Below are 20,042 nucleotides of genomic sequence, written 5' to 3'. Positions count from 1 at the left end.
GACCCATTTTTCACTAGGGAGCAAGATTACTGGCTTGACTGCTCTCTCTCCCTTTGGACTCTCCTTTTTCTTCACCAGGTCGCCTGTATCTCCTCCCTAACCCCTTTCTACTCTACCCAACTCTGTGAATTTCTGTGTGTTCCAGACGGTGGAGAACACTTAGGGAACTGATTACTGGCTGGATCTGTCTCTCTTCTTTTAATTTCCCCCTTTTATCCTTCTGGACACCTCTGTCTCCTTCCTCCTCCTTCTCTTCTCTGTATAACTCCGTGAACATCTCTGAGCGGTCCAGTTGTGGAGTGCACATAAGGAAGTAATTACTGGCTAGCCCACTCTCTCCACTATTGATTCCACCTCATCTCATTTGGGTCACCTCTAACTCCCTCCTCCCACTTCTCTTCTCCATGTAACGCTGTGAACCTCTCTGAGTGACCCTCACAGTAGAGAAACTTTTCATCTTTAATGTAGATGTTTTATCAATGGTGCTGTATAGAAGGAGAAGTTTTGAAACTACTGTAAAAATAAGACCGATAACTGGAAGCAGGAGGCTTAAGTCCAAACCCTGACTCCAGGGAACTCCTGACTCCAAGGAACATTACTTGACAGGAGCTCATCAAGCGCCTCCATACTGACACTGAAACCAAGCACCACACAAGGGCCAACAAGTTCCAGGGCAAGACATACCAAGCAAATTCTCCAGCAACAAAGGAACACAGCCCTGAGCTTCAAGATACAGGCTGCCCAAAATTACCCCAAAACCATAGACATCTCATAACTCATTACTGGATATATCATAGCACTCCAGAGAGAAGAAATACAGCTCCATCCACCAGAACATCAACACAAGCTTCCCTAACCAGGAAACCTTGACAAGCCACCTGTACAAACCCACACACAGTGAGGAAACGCCACAATAAAGAGAACTCCACACACTGCCAGAATACAGAAAGGACACCCCAAAACTCAGCAATTTAAAGAAGATGAAGAGACAGAGGAATAGCCAGCAGATAAAGGAACAGGATAAATGCCCACCAAACCAAACCAAAGAGGAAGAGATAGGGAATCTACCTGATAAAGAATTCCAAATAATGATAGTGAAATTGATCCAAAATCTTGAAATTAAAATGGAATCACAGATAAATAGCCTGGAGGCAAGGATTGAGAAGATGCAAGAAAGGTTTAACAAGGACTTAGAAGAAATAAAAAAGAGTCAATATATAATGAATAATGCAATAAATGAAATTAAAAACACTCTGGAGGCAACAAATAGTAGAATAACAGAGGCAGAAGATAGGATTAGTGAATTAGAAGATAGAATGGTAGAAATAAATGAATCAGAGAGGATAAAAGAAAATCGAATTAAAAGAAATGAGGACAATCTCAGAGACCTCCAGGACAATATTAAACGCTACAACATTCGAATCATAGGGGTCCCAGAAGAAGAAGACAGAAAGAAAGACCATGAGAAAATACTTGAGGAGATAATAGTTGAAAACTTCCCTAAAATGGGGAAGGAAATAATCACCCAAGTCCAAGAAACCCAGAGAGTCCCAAACAGGATAAACCCAAGGCAAAACACCCCAAGACACATAGTAATCAAATTAACAAAGATCAAACACAAAGAACAAATATTAAAAGCAGTAAGGGAAAAACAACAAATAACACACAAGGGAATACCCATAAGGATAACAGCTGATCTTTCAATAGAAACTCTTCAAGCCAGGAGGGAATGGCAAGACATACTTAAAATGATGAAAGAAAATAACCTACAGCCCAGATTATTGTACCCAGCAAGGATCTCATTCAAGTATGAAGGAGAAATCAAAAGCTTTTCAGACAAGCAAAAGCTGAGAGAATTCAGCACCACCAAACCAGCTCTCCAACAAATACTAAAGGATATTCTCTAGACAGAAAACACAAAAAGGGTGTATAAATTCGAACCCAAAACAATAAAGTAAATGGCAACGGGATCATACTTATCAGTAATTACCTTAAACGTAAATGGGTTGAATGCCCCAACCAAAAGACAAAGACTGGCTGAATGGATACAAAAACAAGACCCCTACATATGTTGTCTACAAGAGACCCGCCTCAAAACAGGGGACACATACAGACTGAAAGTGAAGGGCTGGAAAAAGATCTTCCATGCAAATAGGGACCAAAAGAAAGCAGGAGTAGCAATACTTATATCAGATAAAATAGACTTTAAAACAAAGGCTGTGAAAAGAGACAAAGATGGTCACTACATAATGATCAAAGGATCAATCCAAGAAGAAGATATAACAATTATAAATATATATGCACCCAACACGGGAGCACCGCAGTATGTAAGACAAATGCTAACAAGTATGAAAGGAGAAATTAACAATAACACAATAATAGTGGGAGACTTTAATACCCCACTCACACCTATGGATAGATCAACTAAACAGAAAATTAACAAGGAAACACAAACTTTAAACGATATAATAGACCAGTTAGACCTAATTGATATCTATAGGACATTTCATCCCAAAACAATGAATTTCACCTTTTCTCAAGCGCACATGGAGCCTTCTCCAGGATAGATCACATCCTGGGCCATAAAGCTAGCCTTGGTAAATTCAAAAAAATTGAAATCATTCCAAGCATCTTTTCTGACCACAATGCAGTAAGATTAGATCTCAATTACAAGAGAAAAACTATTAAAAATTCCAACATATGGAGGCTGAACAACACGCTGCTGAATAACCAACAAATCACAGAAGAAATCAAAAAAGAAATCAAAATTTGCATAGAAATGAATGAAAATGAAAACACAACAACCCAAAACCTGTGGGACACGGTAAAAGCAGTCCTAAGGGGAAAGTTCATGGCAATACAGGCACACCTCAAGAAACAAGAAAAAAGTCAAATAAATAACCTAACTCTACACCTAAGCAACTAGAAAAGGAAGAAATGAAGAACCCCAGGGTTAGTAGAAGGAAAGAAATCTTAAAACAGAGCAGAAATAAATGCAAAAGAAACAAAAGAGATCATAGCAAAAATCAACAAAACCAAAAGCTGGTTTTTTGAAATGATAAACAAAATTGACAAACCATTAGCCAGACTCATCAAGAAACAAAGGGAGAAAAATCAAATCAATAAATTAGAAATGAAAATGGAGAGATCACAACAGACAACACAGAAATACAAAGGATCGTAAGAGAGTACTATCAACAATTATATGCCAATAAAATGGACAACGTGGAAGAAATGGACAAATTCTTAGAAAAGTACAACTTTCCAAAACTCGACCAGGAAGAAATAGAAAATCGTAACAGACCCATCACAAGCACGGAAATTGAAACTGTAATCAGAAATCTTCCAGCAAACAAAAGCCCAGGTCCAGACGACTTCACAGCTGAATTCTACCAAAAATTTAGAGAAGAGCTAACACCTATCCTGCTCAAACTCTTCCAGAAAATTGCAGAGGATGGTAAACTTCCAAACTCATTCTATGAGGCCACCATCACCCTAATACCAAAACCTGACAAAGATCCCACAAAAAAAGAAAACTACAGGCCAATATCACTGATGAACATAGATGCAAAAATCCTTAACAAAATTCTAGCCATCAGAATCCAACAACACATTAAAAAGATCATACACCATGACCAAGTGGGCTTTATCCCAGGGATGCAAGGATTTTTCAATATCCGCAAATCAATCAATGTAATACACCACATTAACAAATTGAAAAATAAAAACCATATGATTATCTCAATCGATGCAGAGAAAGCCTTTGACAAAATTCAACATCCATTTATGATCAAAACTCTCCAGAGAGCAGGAATAGAAGGAACATACCTCAACATAATCAAAGCTATATATGACAAACCCACAGCGAACATTATCCTCAATGGTGAAAAATTGAAAGCATTTCCTCTAAAGTCAGGAACAAGACAAGGGTGCCCACTTTCACCATTACTATTCAACATAGTTTTCGAAGTTTTGGCCACAGCAATCAGAGCAGAAAAAGAAATAAAAGGAATCCAAATTGGAAAAGAAGAAGTAAAACTCTCACTGTTTGCAGATGACATGATCCTCTACATAGAAAACCCTAAAGACTCCACCAGAAAATTACTAGAACTAATCAATGAATACAGTAAAGTTGCAGGATATAAAATCAACACCCAGAAATCCCTTGCATTCCTATGCACTAATAATGAGAAAACAGAAAGAGAAATTAAGGAAACAATTCCATTCACCATTGCAACGGAAAGAACAAAATACTTAGGAATATATCTACCTAAAGAAACTAAAGACCTATATATAGAAAACTATAAAACACTGGTGAAAGAAATCAAAGAGGACACTAATAGATGGAGAAATATACCATGTTCATGGATTGGAAGAATCAATGTAGTGAAAATGAATATACTACCCAAAACAATTTATAGATTCAATGCAATCCCTATCAAGCTACCAAGAGTATTCTTCACAGAGCTAGAACAAATAATTTCACAATTTGTATGGAAATACAAAAACCCTCGAATAACCAAAGCGATCTTGAGAAAGAAGAATGGAACTGGAGGAATCAACCTACCTGACTTCAGGCTCTACTACAAAGCCACAGTTATCAAGACAGTATGGTACTGGCACAAAGACAGAAATATAAATCAATGGAACAAAATAGAAAGCCCAGAGATAAACCCACGCACCTATAGACACCTTATCTTTGACAAAGGAGGCAAGAATATACAATGGATTAAAGACAATCTCTTTAACAAGTGGTGTTGGGAATTCTGGTCAACCACTTATAAAAGAATGAAACTAGCACACTTTCTAACACCATACACAAAAATAAACTCAAAATGGATTAAAGATCTAAACGTAAGACCAGAAACTATAAAACTCCTAGAGGAGAACATAGGCAAAACACTCTCTGACATACATCACAGCAGGATCCTCTATGACCCACCTCCCAGAATATTGGAAATAAAAGCAAAAATAAAAAATTGGGACCTAATTAACCTTAAAAGCTTCTGCACATCAAAGGAAACTATTAGCAAGGTGAAAAGATAGCCTTCAGAATGGGAGAAGATAATAGCAAATGAAGCAACTGACAAACAACTAATCTCAAAATATACAAGCAACTCCTACAGCTCAACTCCAGAAAAATAAATGACCCATCAAAAAATGGGCCAAAGAACTAAATAGACATTTCTCCAAAGAAGACATACAGATGGCTAGCAAACACATGAAAAGATGCTCAACATCACTCATTATCAGAGAAATGCAAATCAAAACCACTATGAGGTACCATTTCACACCAGTCAGAATGGCTGCGATCCAAAAGTCTACAAGTAATAAATGGTGGAGAGGGTGTGGAGAAAAGGGAACCCTCTTCCACTGTTGGTGGGAATGCAAACTAGTACAGCCACTATGGAGAACAGTGTGGAGATTCCTTAAAAAACTGGAAATAGAACCGCCTTATGATCCAGCAATCCCACTGCTGGGCATACACACTGAGGAAACCAGAAGGGAAAGAGACACGTGTACCCCAATGTTCATCGCAGCACTGTTTATAATAGCCAGGACATGGAAGCAACCTAGATGTCCATCAGCAGATGAATGGATAAGAAAGCTATGGTATATATACACAACGGAGTATTACTCAGCCATTTAAAGGAATACATTTGAATCAGTTCTAATGAGGTGGATGAAACTGGAGCCTATTATACAGAGTGAAGTAAGCCAGAAAGAAAAACACCAATACAGTATACTAACGCATATATATGGAATTTAGAAAGATGGTAACAATAACCGTGTGTACGAGACAGCAAAAGAGACACTGATGTATAGAACAGTCTTATGGACTCTGTGGGAGAGGGAGAGGGTGGGAAGATTTGGGAGAATGACATTGAAACATGTAAAATATCATGTATGAAACGAGTTGCCAGTCCAGGTTTGATGCACGATACTGGATGCTTGGGGCTGGTGTACTGGGACGACCCAGAGGGCTGGTACGGGGAGGGAGGAGGGAGGAGGGTTTAGGATGGGGAACACATGTATACCTGTGGCAGATTCATTTTGATATTTGGCAAAACTATACAATTTTGTAAAGTTTAAAAAAAAAAAAAGATGGGAATATGAGACCACATGACCTGCCTCTTGAGAAACCTGTATGCAGGTCAGGAAGCAACAGTTATAACTGGACATGGAACACCAGATGGTTCCAAATAGGAAAAGGTGTATGTCAAGGCTGTATATTGTCACCCTGCTTATTTAACTCATATGCAGAGTACATCATGAGAAATGCTGGGCTGGAAGAAGCACAAGCTGGAATCAAGATTGCCAGGAGTAATATCAGTCACCTCAGATATGCAGATGACACCACCCTTATGGCAGAAAGTGAAGAGGAAAGAAAAAGCCTCTTGATGAAAATGAAAGTGGAGAGTGAAAATGTAGGCTTAAAGCTCAACATTCAGAAAACGTAGATCATGGCATCTGGTGCCATCACTTTATGGGAAATAGATGGGGAAACAGTGGAAACAGTGTCAGACTTTTTTTTGGGGAGGCTCCAAGTCACTGCAGATTATGATTGCAGCCATGAAATTAAAAGACGCTTACTCCTTGGAAGGAAAGTTATGACCAACCTAGATAGCATTTTCAAAAGCAGAGACATTACTTTGCCAACAAAGGTCTATCTAGTCAAGGCTATGGTTTTTCTAGTGATCATGTATGGATGTGAGAGTTGGACTGTGAAGAAAGCTGAGCACTGAAGAATTGATGCTTTTGAACTGTGGTGTTGGAGAAGACTCTTGAGAGTCCCTTGGACTGCATGAAGATCCAACCAGTCCATCCTAAAGGAGATCATTGGAAGGACTGATGCTGAAGCTGAAATTCCAATACTGTGGCCACCTCATGCGAAGAGTTGACTTATTGGAAAAGACCCTGATGCTGGGAGGGATTTGGGACAGGAGGAGAAGGGGATGACAGAGGAAGAGATGGCTGGATGGTATCTCAGACTTGATAGTCATGAGTTTGGGTGAGCTTCTGGAGTTGGTGATGGACAGGGAGACCTGGTGTGCTGCAATTCTTGGGGTCGCAAAGAGTCCGACACGACTGAGTGACTGAAGTGAACTGAACTGAAGGGTTAGTTTGGGTATTTAGCTGTGATGGAAAAGTCTGTGGCTCGGGATAGACTACTTAATAGTCTGTAAGTTGTAAGAGAGGAGTAAATAGTTTGTGGATTTAGTTAGTTATCATGGAAGTACTAAGAAGCTAATTATTAGAAGAGGTCATTTCCAAAGGATTAAGGCACTACAGATTGCACGGATCTTCTCATGCAGTCATATATGGGAAAGAGATAATTCATTTTGACTGTTTTATACACCTAGAACACTGGGTAAAGTGGTATAGAATACATCAGAACACCTTGGGTCTCAATGATTAATTAGTAATAAGGGAAAGTTCTTTGGGAAAGTATTAACATGTTAAATGCTGAAGAGGCATTTTGTCGTATGAGCTTTTCTTTGGGAAGGTTCTCTTCCTTTGGGAAAAAGGGAACTTTGAATGTGTGGTTAGTTTGCCCTTTAGATCAAAGTTATAAAACTGAGAGTGCTGGGGGAAGGTTTTGCTTTACTCTGTATGCAACAGAGAATGAGAATTGAATTCAGGAGACCTTTTGAATGTGTGGTTTATGTGGCTGGTGAACGAGGTGACTAAGACCCTTTCAAAAGGTAGCAGAGGAAGCATCAATCTGTGAGCCTTGTAATGGAGTTGGTTGGTAGTAATCTGGTAAGCTCAGTTGATAGTTGTGTGATTTTGAGAAAATTACTTAATGTCTTTAAATATTAATTTCTCTGTTTTTAAAAGTGAGATAATGGTCTTGACTTCATGAGGTTTTGAGAGAATTAAATGCCAGGCACTTAATAAATCTTAGTTCCTTTCCTGCTGGAACTCTTTCATCTAGTTATCAGCACTTCCTTTGCTTTTTGCATGGCCTGTAGCATATCACTTCACCTTTCAAGAACTTCCTTATTCATGAGAAAAATTGGCTCTTTTCTAATTTTCATTTTAAAATTATATTTTCTGTGCCTGCCTAGTTGTTCAGTTGCGTCCGACGCTTTTCAACTCCCTGGACTGTAGCCTGCCAGGCTCCTCTGTCCATGAAGTTTTCCAGGCAAGAATACTGAAGTGGGTTGCTATTTCCTATATTAAATATTATTAAAATACAATAAAAACATTTTGACCAAGTAATTCTTGCACATGGTAAACAATTAAACAACACAAGTGGAGGTTATGCAGTGATGATATGTCTGCTTCCCCTCTAGTTATTCCATCCCTGAATTCTCCTTAGAAGCAACAGCTGTTGCTATTCCTTATGAATATGTCTATATTCAAACATATATCTTTGTACATTTATATATATAATATACATGTATACATATAGGCATATGCACCCGACAAGATGCACCACAACGATCTTGTAGACATGTGAGCAACAAATAATCATTGCTGTACACCAATGAGATTTTGTGAGACTCTTATATAGCAACAGCTAACTGATACACACACTCCACCATTCAGAGATCAGGAAATGAGGATCTTATCTGGAGTATAACATTTTCTTCCAGTGTGATCATGCTCTGTATGTCATGTTATAAAATATTGTTGAATTTCTCATTATAATGGGAGTATTTATTTATCAATAAATATTTTTGAATCATACTTTTTCATGGGTTTCATCATGGTAATGTTTCATTAAAAATTCATCCTTCTATTGTTAAAAATTAAAATTGTGTCAGGCTAGCCAATGTTTTATTATTGTAAATAATGCTATAATTATTAGTTAGTGTTAAAATTTTGTCTAGATTTCTGATTATTTCCTCAAGAGAGACAATGGAATATTTCTCAGCCATTATAAAGAATGAAATAATGCCATTTGCAGCAACATTGATGGACCTAGAGATTATTTTACAAGTGAAGCATGTCAAATTGAAAGATAAATATCATATGATATCAATTATATGTGGAATCTTAAATATAATACAAATAAATTCACTTACATAAAGGTAGAGACTCACAGACATAGAAACAAACTTATGGGTACCAAGGGGTAAGAGGGGAGGGATAAATTAAGAGTTTGGGATTAGCACACATAAACTCCTATATTTAGATAAATCAGAAGGTCCTACAGTATAGCACAGGGAACTATATTCAAAATACTGTAATATATAATCAAGATGAATCTGAGAAAGCCATATTTATGGCTTTCCTAGTGACTCAGTCGTAAAGAACCAACCTGCAGTGCAGGAGGCACAGGAGATTTGGGTTTTCCCTGGGTCAGGAAGATCCCCTGGAGAAGGAAATGGCAAACCACACCGGTATTCTTACTTGGAGAATCCTATGACCAGAGGAGCCTGCAGTCTACAGTCCATAGGTTCACAAAGAGTCAGACAAAACTAAAGCTACTGAGCACACACACAATCTATATTTATCTATACATCTGTCTGAATTACTTTGTTGTACACGAGAAACTAACACAACATTGTAAATCAACTATCGTTAAATAAAAATTAACAGGATACAGGAAGCTTGGGGCTGGTGCACTGGGATGACCCAGAGGGAAGGTATGGGGAGGGAGGTGGGTGGGGGGTTCAGGATGGGGAACACGTGTACACCCATGGCAGATGCATGTTGATGTATGGCAAAACCAATACAATATTATAAAGTAAAAAAAAAAAAAAATTAACAGGAAAATTTTCACTCTTAGAACTGCTTTTGTTGTAGCCCATAAGATTTGGTATGTTGTATTTCCATTCAGTTTATCTCAAGATTAAAAAAAAAAGTACTCTTTGACCCACTGGTATTTCAGGAGTATGCTGTTTAATTTCCACATATTTGTGAATTTTGTGGCTTTCCTCATGTTACTGATTTCTAGTTTCATACAAATGTGGATAAAAGAGACACTTTGTATGATTTCAGTCTTTTAAAATTTCCTAGGGCTTCTTTATGAACTCTCATGTGATATATCCTAGAAAATGTTCTGTGTGCCTTTGACAAGTATTCCACTGCTGTGGGATGGTATATTCTGTAGATGTCTGTTAGGACAATTTAGTCTAAAGCATCGTTCATGTTTGACATTTACTTTTTTGTCTGGGTAATCTATCCATTATTGGCAGTGGGGTGTCGTAACCATGTGTTCTTTTTTATGGTTGTCAATGTCTCCCGTCAGATCTGTTAATATCTGATTAATATATTTAGATGCTTAGATATTTAGTGCATATAATTTACAGTTATTCTATTCCCTTGATGAATTATCCCCCTTGTCATCATATAATGACAATTTTTTGTCCCTTGTGATCATTTTAAATTTGATGTCTACTTTGTCATAGCTACCATTGTTCTTTTGTTTTTTCACTTGCATAAAGTATCTTTTCCCTTCCTTTCACTTTGACTCCATCAGTTCAGTTCAGCTCAGTTCAGTCGCTCAGTCATGTCCGACTCTCTGCGACCTCGTGAATCACAGCACACCAGGCCTCCCTATCCATCACCATCTCCCGGAGTTCACTCAGACTCATGTCCATCGAGTCGGTATGCCATCCAGCCATCTCATCCTCTGCCGTCCCCTTCTCCTCCTGCCCCCAATCCCTCCCAGCATCAGAGTCTTTTCCAATGAGTCAACTCTTCGCATGAGGTGGCCAAAGTACTGGAGTTTCAGCTTTAGCATCATTCCTTCCAGGAACACCCAGGGCTGATCTCCTTCAGAATGGACTGGTTGGATCTCCTTGCAGTCCAAGGGACTCTCAAGAGTCTTCTCCAACACCACAATTCAAAAACATCAATTCTTCGGCGTTCAGCTTTCTTCACAGTCCAACTCTCACATCCATACATGACCGCTGGAAAAACCATAGACTTGACTAGACGTACGTACCTTTGCTGGTAAAGTAATGTCTCTGCTTTTGAATATGCTATCTAGGTTGGTCATAACTTTCCTTCCAAGGAGTAAGCGTCTTTTAATTTCATGGCTGCAGTCACCATCTGCAGTGATTTTGGAGCCCCCCCAAAATAAAATCTGACACTGTTTCCACTGTTTCGCCATCTATTTCCCATGAAGTGGTGGGACAAGATGCCATGATCTTCGTTTTCTGAATGTTGAGCTTTGAGCCAACGTTTTCACTCTCCACTTTCACTTTCATCAAGAGGCTTTTTAGTTCCTCTTCACTTTCTGCCATAAGGGTGGTGTCATCTGCATATCTGAGGTGATTGATATTTCTGCCGGCAATCTTGATTCCGGCTTGTGCTTCTTCCAGCCCAGCATTTTTCATGATGTACTCTGCATAGAAGTTAAATAAGCAGGGTGACAATATACAGCCTTGACGTACTCCTTTTCCTATTTGGAACCAGTCTGTTGTTCCATGTCCAGTTCTAACTGTTGCTTCTTGACCTGCATACAGGTTTCTCAAGAGGCAGGTCCGGAGGTCTTGTATTCCCATCTCTTGAAGAATTTTCCACAGTTTATTGTTATCCACACAGTTAAAGCCGTTGGCATAGTCAATAAAGCAGAAATAGATGTTTTTCTGGAACCCTCTTGCTTTTTTGATGATCCAGCAGATGTTGGCAATTTGATCTCTGGTTCCTCTGCCTTTTCTAAAACCAGCTTGAACATCTGGAAGTTGACGGTTCACGTATTACTGAAGCCTGGCTTGGAGAATTTTGAACATTACTTTACTAGAATGTGAGATGAGTGCAATTGTGCGGTAGTTTGAGCTAATCTCAGTAGGGTGAAGGAACGAGGGGAAAAAACAGGAGTGTTACTAAGACTGGACCTGCCCTCAGTGGGTGGGGGAACTGAAGCAGGGGTCCAATCCCCACACTGGGGCAATTGTCCTAGTCAGAGGAGAAACATTTAAGGCTGATAGTGAAACAGCTGATCTGTGGCAGCCTAAATAGAATGAGAATCAGACAGTCCTTGACAAAACCCTACATATCCTGGACAGGTACGCTGGTCCTCTGGAAGGTGCAGCGGCTGGGATCTGGAGTTTAGGGAGTGTGGAGCAATCCCAGGGTGAGAGGTGCTGTTGACTGCAGAGAGACGGATTGAATGGATGTAAGGGAGGAAATTGTGGTGGGAAATGCCTGTGGAGGAAAGCCAGGCAGCCGTGGAAGCAAGGCAATATTGCTGAGTCACGTGTAAGGGGTGGAGCCATCACCATAGCCTCTCTTCCCCCACATGCCAGTATCGGCAGCTGAACAATAGAGAGGCTTGCCCATCAAATGCCTGAGGCACTGAACTTCAGAGTAGGACCCCACCCAGGGCGCTCCTTTAAGTGCCTGATGCACCGATCTACAGAGTAGGACCCCAGTTAGGGGGGCCCCTGTATGTGCCTGATGTGCCAAACAAAAGAGAAGGATCCCAGGGAAGGGAACCCTCTAAGTGCATGAGGGTGGAGCTACAGAGAAAGACCTGTAAGGCCTCAGAAAGACGCCTTCTGAGCGCCAGCTCCAAGAGGCTCGAAAAGACCCTGATAGGGCCATAACCCCTGCAGGGGAGGCACTCTGTGTCCCTGCACACTTGGCATCGCCAGGGTCCCTGAAAGCCAAGCAGCTGCACCGCCTTCACGCTCAACTTTCACTGGGGCAGAGCTGCCACAGGCAAAAAAAGTCTTGTGTCTATGCATGCAGGGTCGCTTTGGTCATGTCTGACTCTTTGCAACCCTGTAGACTGTGGCCTGCCAGGCTTCTCGGTCAGGGATTGGGTTCTCCAGACAAGGATACTGGAGCATATTGGCCAATACTGGTTGCCATACCCTTCTAGAGCACTATATTTCCTGCAGCCCTAGCCGCCAGTGCCCCTGAGTACCTGGTGCTGCCAGAACCCCTGCGACCCAAGCAGCTGCATCACCTCCACACCTGGACCTCACAGCGGCAAACCCAAGTCCTCCAGGGCAGACTCAGGAGTAACATCAGTGGACGAGTCACATGTCAATGGGGCATTCAGGTGGAGATGTGCGGTGGGTTGCTGGTGTTATAGGTGTAAAATCCCAGCTAGAAATATAGATTGGACTTTGAATTCATTCAGTGTGAGCAAGTGGATGAGATGGCTCAGAAAAAGTGAGTAGGACAAAAGGAAAGAAGTTGAGGATCTGTTGTCATGAACATTTATGGACAGGTGAATAAGGAACCTTGAAGGAGAATGAAAATAAGTGGGCAGAAGTTGAAGGAAAGGTGGAAAGTTAAGCTTTCTTGAAAATGAAGTTGTCAATGGTATCAAGTAAACAGGACATCAGAATATCCACTTGGTTTAAAACATCTGATGCAATTCATGAACAATACTGTGACACAGACAAATCAGTTTTAACTGTTGCCATGCTGTAGAGAGGGGAACACCAGCAAAGAGACTTAGCATCTTGTTCAAGGCAGTACAGCCAGGATTAGTTCAAGGCAGAACACTCAGTACAATTAGATTTGGCTTCTTCCACAGCAACACATCCCTTCTAGATGTGAGCTAGCCACCAGAATGAAGTTGTTGGGAAAAGGCTTTGTACAGTTCTGAAACACTTTTTAGAGAAAAAGTGTGGCTTTCATTTTCAGTAAAGGTCTCATTGGAAAAGACTCTGATGCTGGGAGGGATGGCAGGAAGAGAAGGGGACGACAGAGGATGAGATGGCTGGATGGCACCACTGACTCAATGGACGTGAGTCTGAGTGAACTCTGGGAGTTGCTGTTGGACAGGGAGGCTGGTGTGCTGCGATTCATGGGGTCGCAAAGAGTCGGACACGACTGAGCGACTGAACTGAACTGAAGGGTCTATAAATTGCATTTCATCCCTTCAATTTTTGTTTTCTATTTGTCTAATACTTCTGTTTTTAGAAACACTTTTTCTTGTCCATGGAGATGTTTTATTGTGTTAAGAATCATCTCCCTGTTCCAGCATATTAAGCCACACACTTTGGACTTGAGATGATGTTAGTTTTTCCCCTAATAAATCCCCTTTTTACATCAGTTCACCTCATAATCTTGATTTATCTTTTATCCTTGGGAAATTGTAGATTTTATAGCATTGTACAGACAGATTTTCTTTTTAAAATAGTACATTTGTTCTTGAAATGTAAAGCTTAAGATAAAAATTTGTTTTGAAGACCTTTGAGGTGTTACTTGTAACAAAGATGAGCCCCGAGGAAGCTCCATAACCAAATTCTTTCATTATTTCTATGGTAAGTTTCTTTTTAAAATTTTTAATTGAAGGGTAATTGCTTTACAATGCTGTGTTAATTCCTGCTATACAACAATATGAATCACCATATGTATACATATATCCCCTCCCAATGGGCTCCCTCCCACATCCCCCATCGACCCCTCTAGGTCATCACAGAGCACTGAGTTGAGCCCCTCGTGCTCTACAGGAGCCTCCCACTAGCTCTCTGCTTACACACAGTAGTGTACACGTGTCAGTCCCACTCTCTCAGTTCATCCCACCCACTCCTTCCCTCACTGTTCAACAAGTCCACACTCTACATCTGCATCTATTCTTGCCCTGCAGATAGGTTCATCAGTACCATTTTTCTAGATTCCATATATACATATTCATTACTATAGTATATATATTTTCTCTTTTTGGCTTACTTCACTCTGTTTGACAGACTCTAGGTTCATCCAGATCACTACAACTGACACAATTTTGTTTCTTTTATAGCTGAGTAATCGGCATCTGGTCCCATACTTCATGGCAAATAGATGGAGAAACAATGGAAACAGTGACAGACTTTATTTCCTTGAGCTCCCAAAATCACTGAGATGGTGACTGCAGCCTTGAAATTAAAAGACACTTGCTCCTTGGAAGAAAAACTATGACCACCATAGACAGTATATTAAAAAGCAGAGACATTACTTTGCCAACAAAGGTCCGTCTAGTCAAAGCTATGGTTTTTTCCAGTAGTCGTGTATAGGTGTCAGAGCTGGACCATAAAGAAGACTGAGAGGTGAAGGACTGATGCTTCTGAATTGTGGTGTTGGAGAGGACTCTTGAGAGTCCGTTGGACAGCAAGGAGATCAAGCCAGTCAATCCTAAAGGAAATCAACCCTGAATATTCACTGGAGGGACTGATGTTGAAGCTGAAGCTCTAATACTTTGGCCATCTTATGTGAAGAATCAACTCATTGGAAAACACTTTATTGCTGGAAAATATTGAGGGCAGGAGGAGAAGGGAGCAGCAGAGGATGAGATGGTTGGGTGACATCACTAACTCAATGAACATGGGTATGAGGAAACTCCTGGAGATAGTAAAGGACAGGGGAGACTGGTGTGTTGCAGCCCAGTTCAGTTCAGTTCAGTTCAGTCACTCAGTCGTGTCCGACTCTTTGTGACCCCATGAATCGCTGCACGCCAGGCCTCCCTGTCCATCACCAACTCCCAGAGTTCACTCAGACTCACGTCCATCGAGTCAGTGATGCCATCCAGCCATCTCATCCTCTGTCGTCCCCTTCTCCTCCTGCCCCCATTCCCTCCCAGCATCAGAGTCTTTTCCAATGAGTCAACTCTTCGCCTGAGGTAGCCAAGGTACTGGAGTTTCAGCTTTTGAATCATTCCTTCTGAAGAAAACCCAGGGCTGATCTCCTTCAGAATGGACTGGTTGGATCTCCTTGCAAGTCCAAGGGATTCTCAAGAGTCTTCTCCAACACCACAGTAGTGTTGCAGCCCATAGGGTCACAAAGAGGTGGACACGACTTGGCAACTTAGCAACAACAACATTCCATTGTATATGTGCAGTACAACGTCTTTATTCATTCCTCTGCTGATGGACATCTAGGTTGCTTCCATGTCTTGTCTATTGTAAATAGTGCAGCAATGAACATTGGGGTTCAGTTCAGTCGTTCCGACTCTTTGCCACCCCATGCACTACAGCACACCAGGCCTCCCAGTCCATCACCAAATCTCAGAGTTTCCTCAAACTCATGTCCATTCAGTCAGTGATGCCATCCAACCATCTCATCCTCTGTCACCCCCTTCTCCTCCTATCTTCAATCTTTCCCAGCATCTGGGTCTTTTCCAATGAGTCAGTTCTTCACATCAGGTGGCCAAAGTATTGCAGTTTCAGCTTCAATATCAGTCCTTCCAATGAAAATGCAGGGCTGATCTCCTTTAGGATGGACTGGTTGGATCTCCTTGCAGTCCAGGGACGTTCAAGACTCTTCTCCATCACAGTTCAAAATCATCAATTCTTTGGTGCTCAGCTTTCTTTATAGTCCAACTCTCAATTCCATACATGACTACTGGAAAAACCATAGCTTTGACTAGACAGATCTTTGTTGGCAAAGTAATGTCTCTGCCTTTTAATATATTGTCTGGGTTGGTCATAACTTTTCTTCCAAGAAGCACGTGTTTTTCCATTTCATGGCTGTAGTCACCATCTGCAGTGATTTTGGAGTCCTCAAAAATAAAGTCTGTCTCTTTTTCCACTGCGTATTTTGAATTATGATCTTCACAGGGAATGTGCCCAGTAGTGGGACTACTGGGTCATAGGATAGTTTTATTCCTAGTTTCTTAAGGAATCTCCATAATGTCCTTCATAGTGATTGTATTAATTTCCATATATAGTTTCTCCCTCAAGCACCTCAGCTTTGAAAATCTCACCTACAGTCACACATCATCTGACATCATTCAGTAAAAACCTCAACACTAGTGCATCGAGGCTTTAATCTAATGAATTTTTGACAAGGCAGAAGTTAATGTTGAGAAGTAGAAGACACAATAGACAAAAGCAAACTAAAGAGGAAGAACAAATTTGGATGTATCCCTGGATTGGGAATTTGATCTATGAGGATTCAGCCTGAGAACTTGAGAAGCTAGAAAGTCAATAGAGAGGAGCACTCGATTAAAACTGGGTGGAAGGTAGGGACAGCCAAGGGGAGTTTTAACTGAGAGAAAAGCTGCTTCTGACAGATGCTGAGGCAAAGTGCTTGATAGAGAACCTTTGCTACCACTAGACTTCCAGCCTATGTGAAGATAAGGGCAGAGAATCACAGAAATCTTCTTTCTTGTTTGCTGGACAGTGCAGTCATTCCTAGAATGAATGAAATATGAATACACTATTGAATGAAAGTGAAAAGTGAAAGTGTTAGTTGCACAGTTTTGTCTGACTCTTTGCAACTGCAGGGACTGTAGCCCATTAGGCTCCTCTGTCCACCGGATCACCAGGTGGGATATTGGAGTGGGTTGCCATTTCCTTCTCCAGGAAATTTTCCTGATCCAGGGACTGTACCTGGTTTTCCTGCATTACAGGCAGACTCTTTACTGTCTGAGCCACCTGGGAAGCGTATCTTACTCTAAATTATAATAGATAGCTCTTAGTGTTAATTGTTTCTTTATGTACTCACTTCTTGTTTTTATTAAAGTCATTTCATATTTATTTGTTACTTTCCCCCAAATTGCCAGATTTCAGAAGGCAGGGACCCCGCTTTAAGGATCCAGTGACCCTCAAGAAGAGGAAGTTTAATCTAGTTATTATATATATGGGCCTAAATTTAGACAGACCCAGGCACATGGGCTCTGAAACACATTGTCTCTGTGAGCAGTTTACCTTAATAATGAATATCATTATTATGAGAAATAGAATTTATGTGCATGATGTTTTCAATCTTGGCAGCCAGAACCTGTAAAGGGTCTTTGTCAGGCACAGTAATGGATATTCAAGAAATGGTAATAACAGTCAGTTTTCCAATGATTTTTTTCTTAATTATACCAGATAACTGTTTGTTGAAAGAAACTGTCTCCAGAAACCAAAGCACGTAATATCAAGGGTATAAACAAACATTTCTATCCCTGGGAAAGTAATCTCTCAGGAAATGGTCTTGAGGGAGTCTCTGAATAATCAAGTCACTGACATCTACAATCGCAATAAAACTCCCCATTCTCCTTTTATCCACTAGTCAGGAAAAGGCACGGCCTCCTTCCTTGTAGCTGGAGGGGTTTTGAGCAAAGCAATAATTGGAAACATGTTCTTCAAAGCAGAATGAGATACAAGATAAACCAGAGATTCTGATTCTTAGGACCAGATTGGGAGGAGAGAGTTCTGAGCTCAAAGCAGCCATCTTCATTTCACTATGGTCATTTTCTTTCCCAGGACAATTGTGGACAAGAGACAGTGGACTATGGCATTACAGCTCTACACTAAAGGAAGGTGAGTACATGCTTGGCCCTGGTCAGTCATATAACATGGTGGTTATCAGTGCAAACTGTGAGAGTCAGACTGCCCAAGTTCACCTTCTGGCAGCTGCTCAGTAGTTTTAGGGCTGAGTTTTGGGTAAGTTACTTAACTCAGCTTTCTCATCTGCAGAATGTGGATAATAGTATTGTCACATAGCTCTTAGTACACAGCCTCACATAGTAGCCACTTAAATAAGTGCTGGCTTGAAACAGTTATCATTAACCCTAAAGCCACTAGAGACAGGAGATCCTGGAAAAATATGAGATCTCTTTCTTTATTTGTCAACACTGACCCAGAGGTGGGCACACTGAGAAGTCACAGTCTCTTCTGGCAGTCAAGGGAAAGTCCCCAGTGTCAAACAGAAGTAGGAGAGACAGGGCACAGAAAATGGACTGACTTAAAGACCTAAAAGACATCTCTTATTTTTGAATGAACTGGAATATCAATATATGTCTGCTTCTTGTAGAAGTGCCAGCGGTCACTCTGGAGGCAAAGTCTAGCCTCTTTATTGTTCTCTGGAAGCTCAAGTCACTTAGCTATTAAAGTAGATCCATAGCAAATGGTAAAATCCTTCCTTCCACACGAAATCTCAAATGTCTTGGTGGATTTCATTCTCCAGAATGGGAGGTGGGTGCTGGGAGGGTGGTAGTGGTGTTTCTCTCAAAATGGTTCTCTTTTCTTTCCCCCATGGACCGGGTTTTCTCCAGGGGAGAATGGCAGCCGAGAACTCTTCGGTGACAGAATTCATCCTTGCAGGCTTAACAGACGAGCCAGGACTGCAGATCCCCCTCTTCCTCCTGTTTCTAGGTTTCTATGTGGTCACCGTAGTGGGGAACCTGGGCTTGATAACGCTGATTGGGTTGAACTCGCGCCTGCACACCCCCATGTACTTCTTCCTCTTCAACCTCTCCTTAATAGACTTCTGTTACTCCACTACCATCACTCCCAAAATGCTGATGAGTTTTGTCTCAAGGAAGAACAGCATCTTGCATGCAGGGTGTTTGACTCAGCTGTTTTTCTTCTGCTTCTTTGTCATCTCTGAGTCCTTCGTCCTGTCAGCGATGGCATATGACCGCTACGTGGCCATCTGTAAGCCACTGGTGTACACAGTCAGCATGTCTCCTAAGGTCTGTTTACTGCTTTTGTTGGGTGTGTATGTGATGGGGTTCTCAGGGGCCATGGCCCACACAGGAAGCATAGCAAGTCTGATCTTCTGTGCTGACAACCCCATCAATCACTTCATGTGTGACATCCCGCCTCTCCTTGAGCTCTCCTGTAATAGCTCTTATGTGCATGAGCTGGTGGTCATCATAGTTGTGACTATTGACATTGGAATGCCCATTGTCACCATCTCCATCTCTTATGCTCTAATCCTTTCCAGCATTCTCCGCATTCATTCCACTGAAGGCAGGTCCAAAGCTTTCAGTACGTGCAGCTCCCACATAATTGTGGTTTTCCTTTTCTTTGGTTCTGGGGCTTTTGTGTATCTCAGACCACCTTCCGTTTTGCCCCTCAACCAAGGGAAAGTGTCATCCCTGTTCTATACCATTGTGGTGCCCATGTTAAATCCACTGATATATAGTTTGAGGAACAAGGATGTCAAAGCTGCCCTGAGGAAAACCTTGGGGAAAATTAATTTCTCGAGAAAGGAGTAATATTTGAAATAAAAGATACAATGCTTTGTTTATCAGTGTTTTCAATGAAGAATGTAAATTCCAGTTTTTTCCCCTTTTATATAGAAAGGGAGTTTTAAGTCTTTACGTTTAGATCAACGTTTAGTATAGACTTGTTTTCCATCTCCTTTGACCCACCTTTAGTGTTCTAAGACTATTTTATGAAAATTTTCTACAAACATTGATAATTTAA

General features: G+C 40.9%; 1 protein-coding gene across 1 annotated transcript; it reads left to right on the top strand.

Moving 5' to 3' along the window:
- The first annotated feature begins 18,889 nt into the window (after positions 1 to 18,889).
- Positions 18,890 to 19,831, top strand: LOC102399046 (olfactory receptor 8B12-like). Its single transcript, XM_045165632.1, has one exon. The coding sequence runs from the start codon at positions 18,890 to 18,892 to the stop codon at positions 19,829 to 19,831; it is 942 nt and encodes a 313-aa protein (XP_045021567.1).
- Positions 19,832 to 20,042: the final 211 nt, after the last annotated feature.

Source organism: Bubalus bubalis, chromosome 5, assembly GCF_019923935.1.
Source record: "Bubalus bubalis isolate 160015118507 breed Murrah chromosome 5, NDDB_SH_1, whole genome shotgun sequence".
Classification (NCBI taxonomy): Eukaryota; Metazoa; Chordata; class Mammalia; order Artiodactyla; family Bovidae; genus Bubalus; species Bubalus bubalis.
This window is presented reverse-complemented; position numbering and strand designations above follow the sequence as displayed.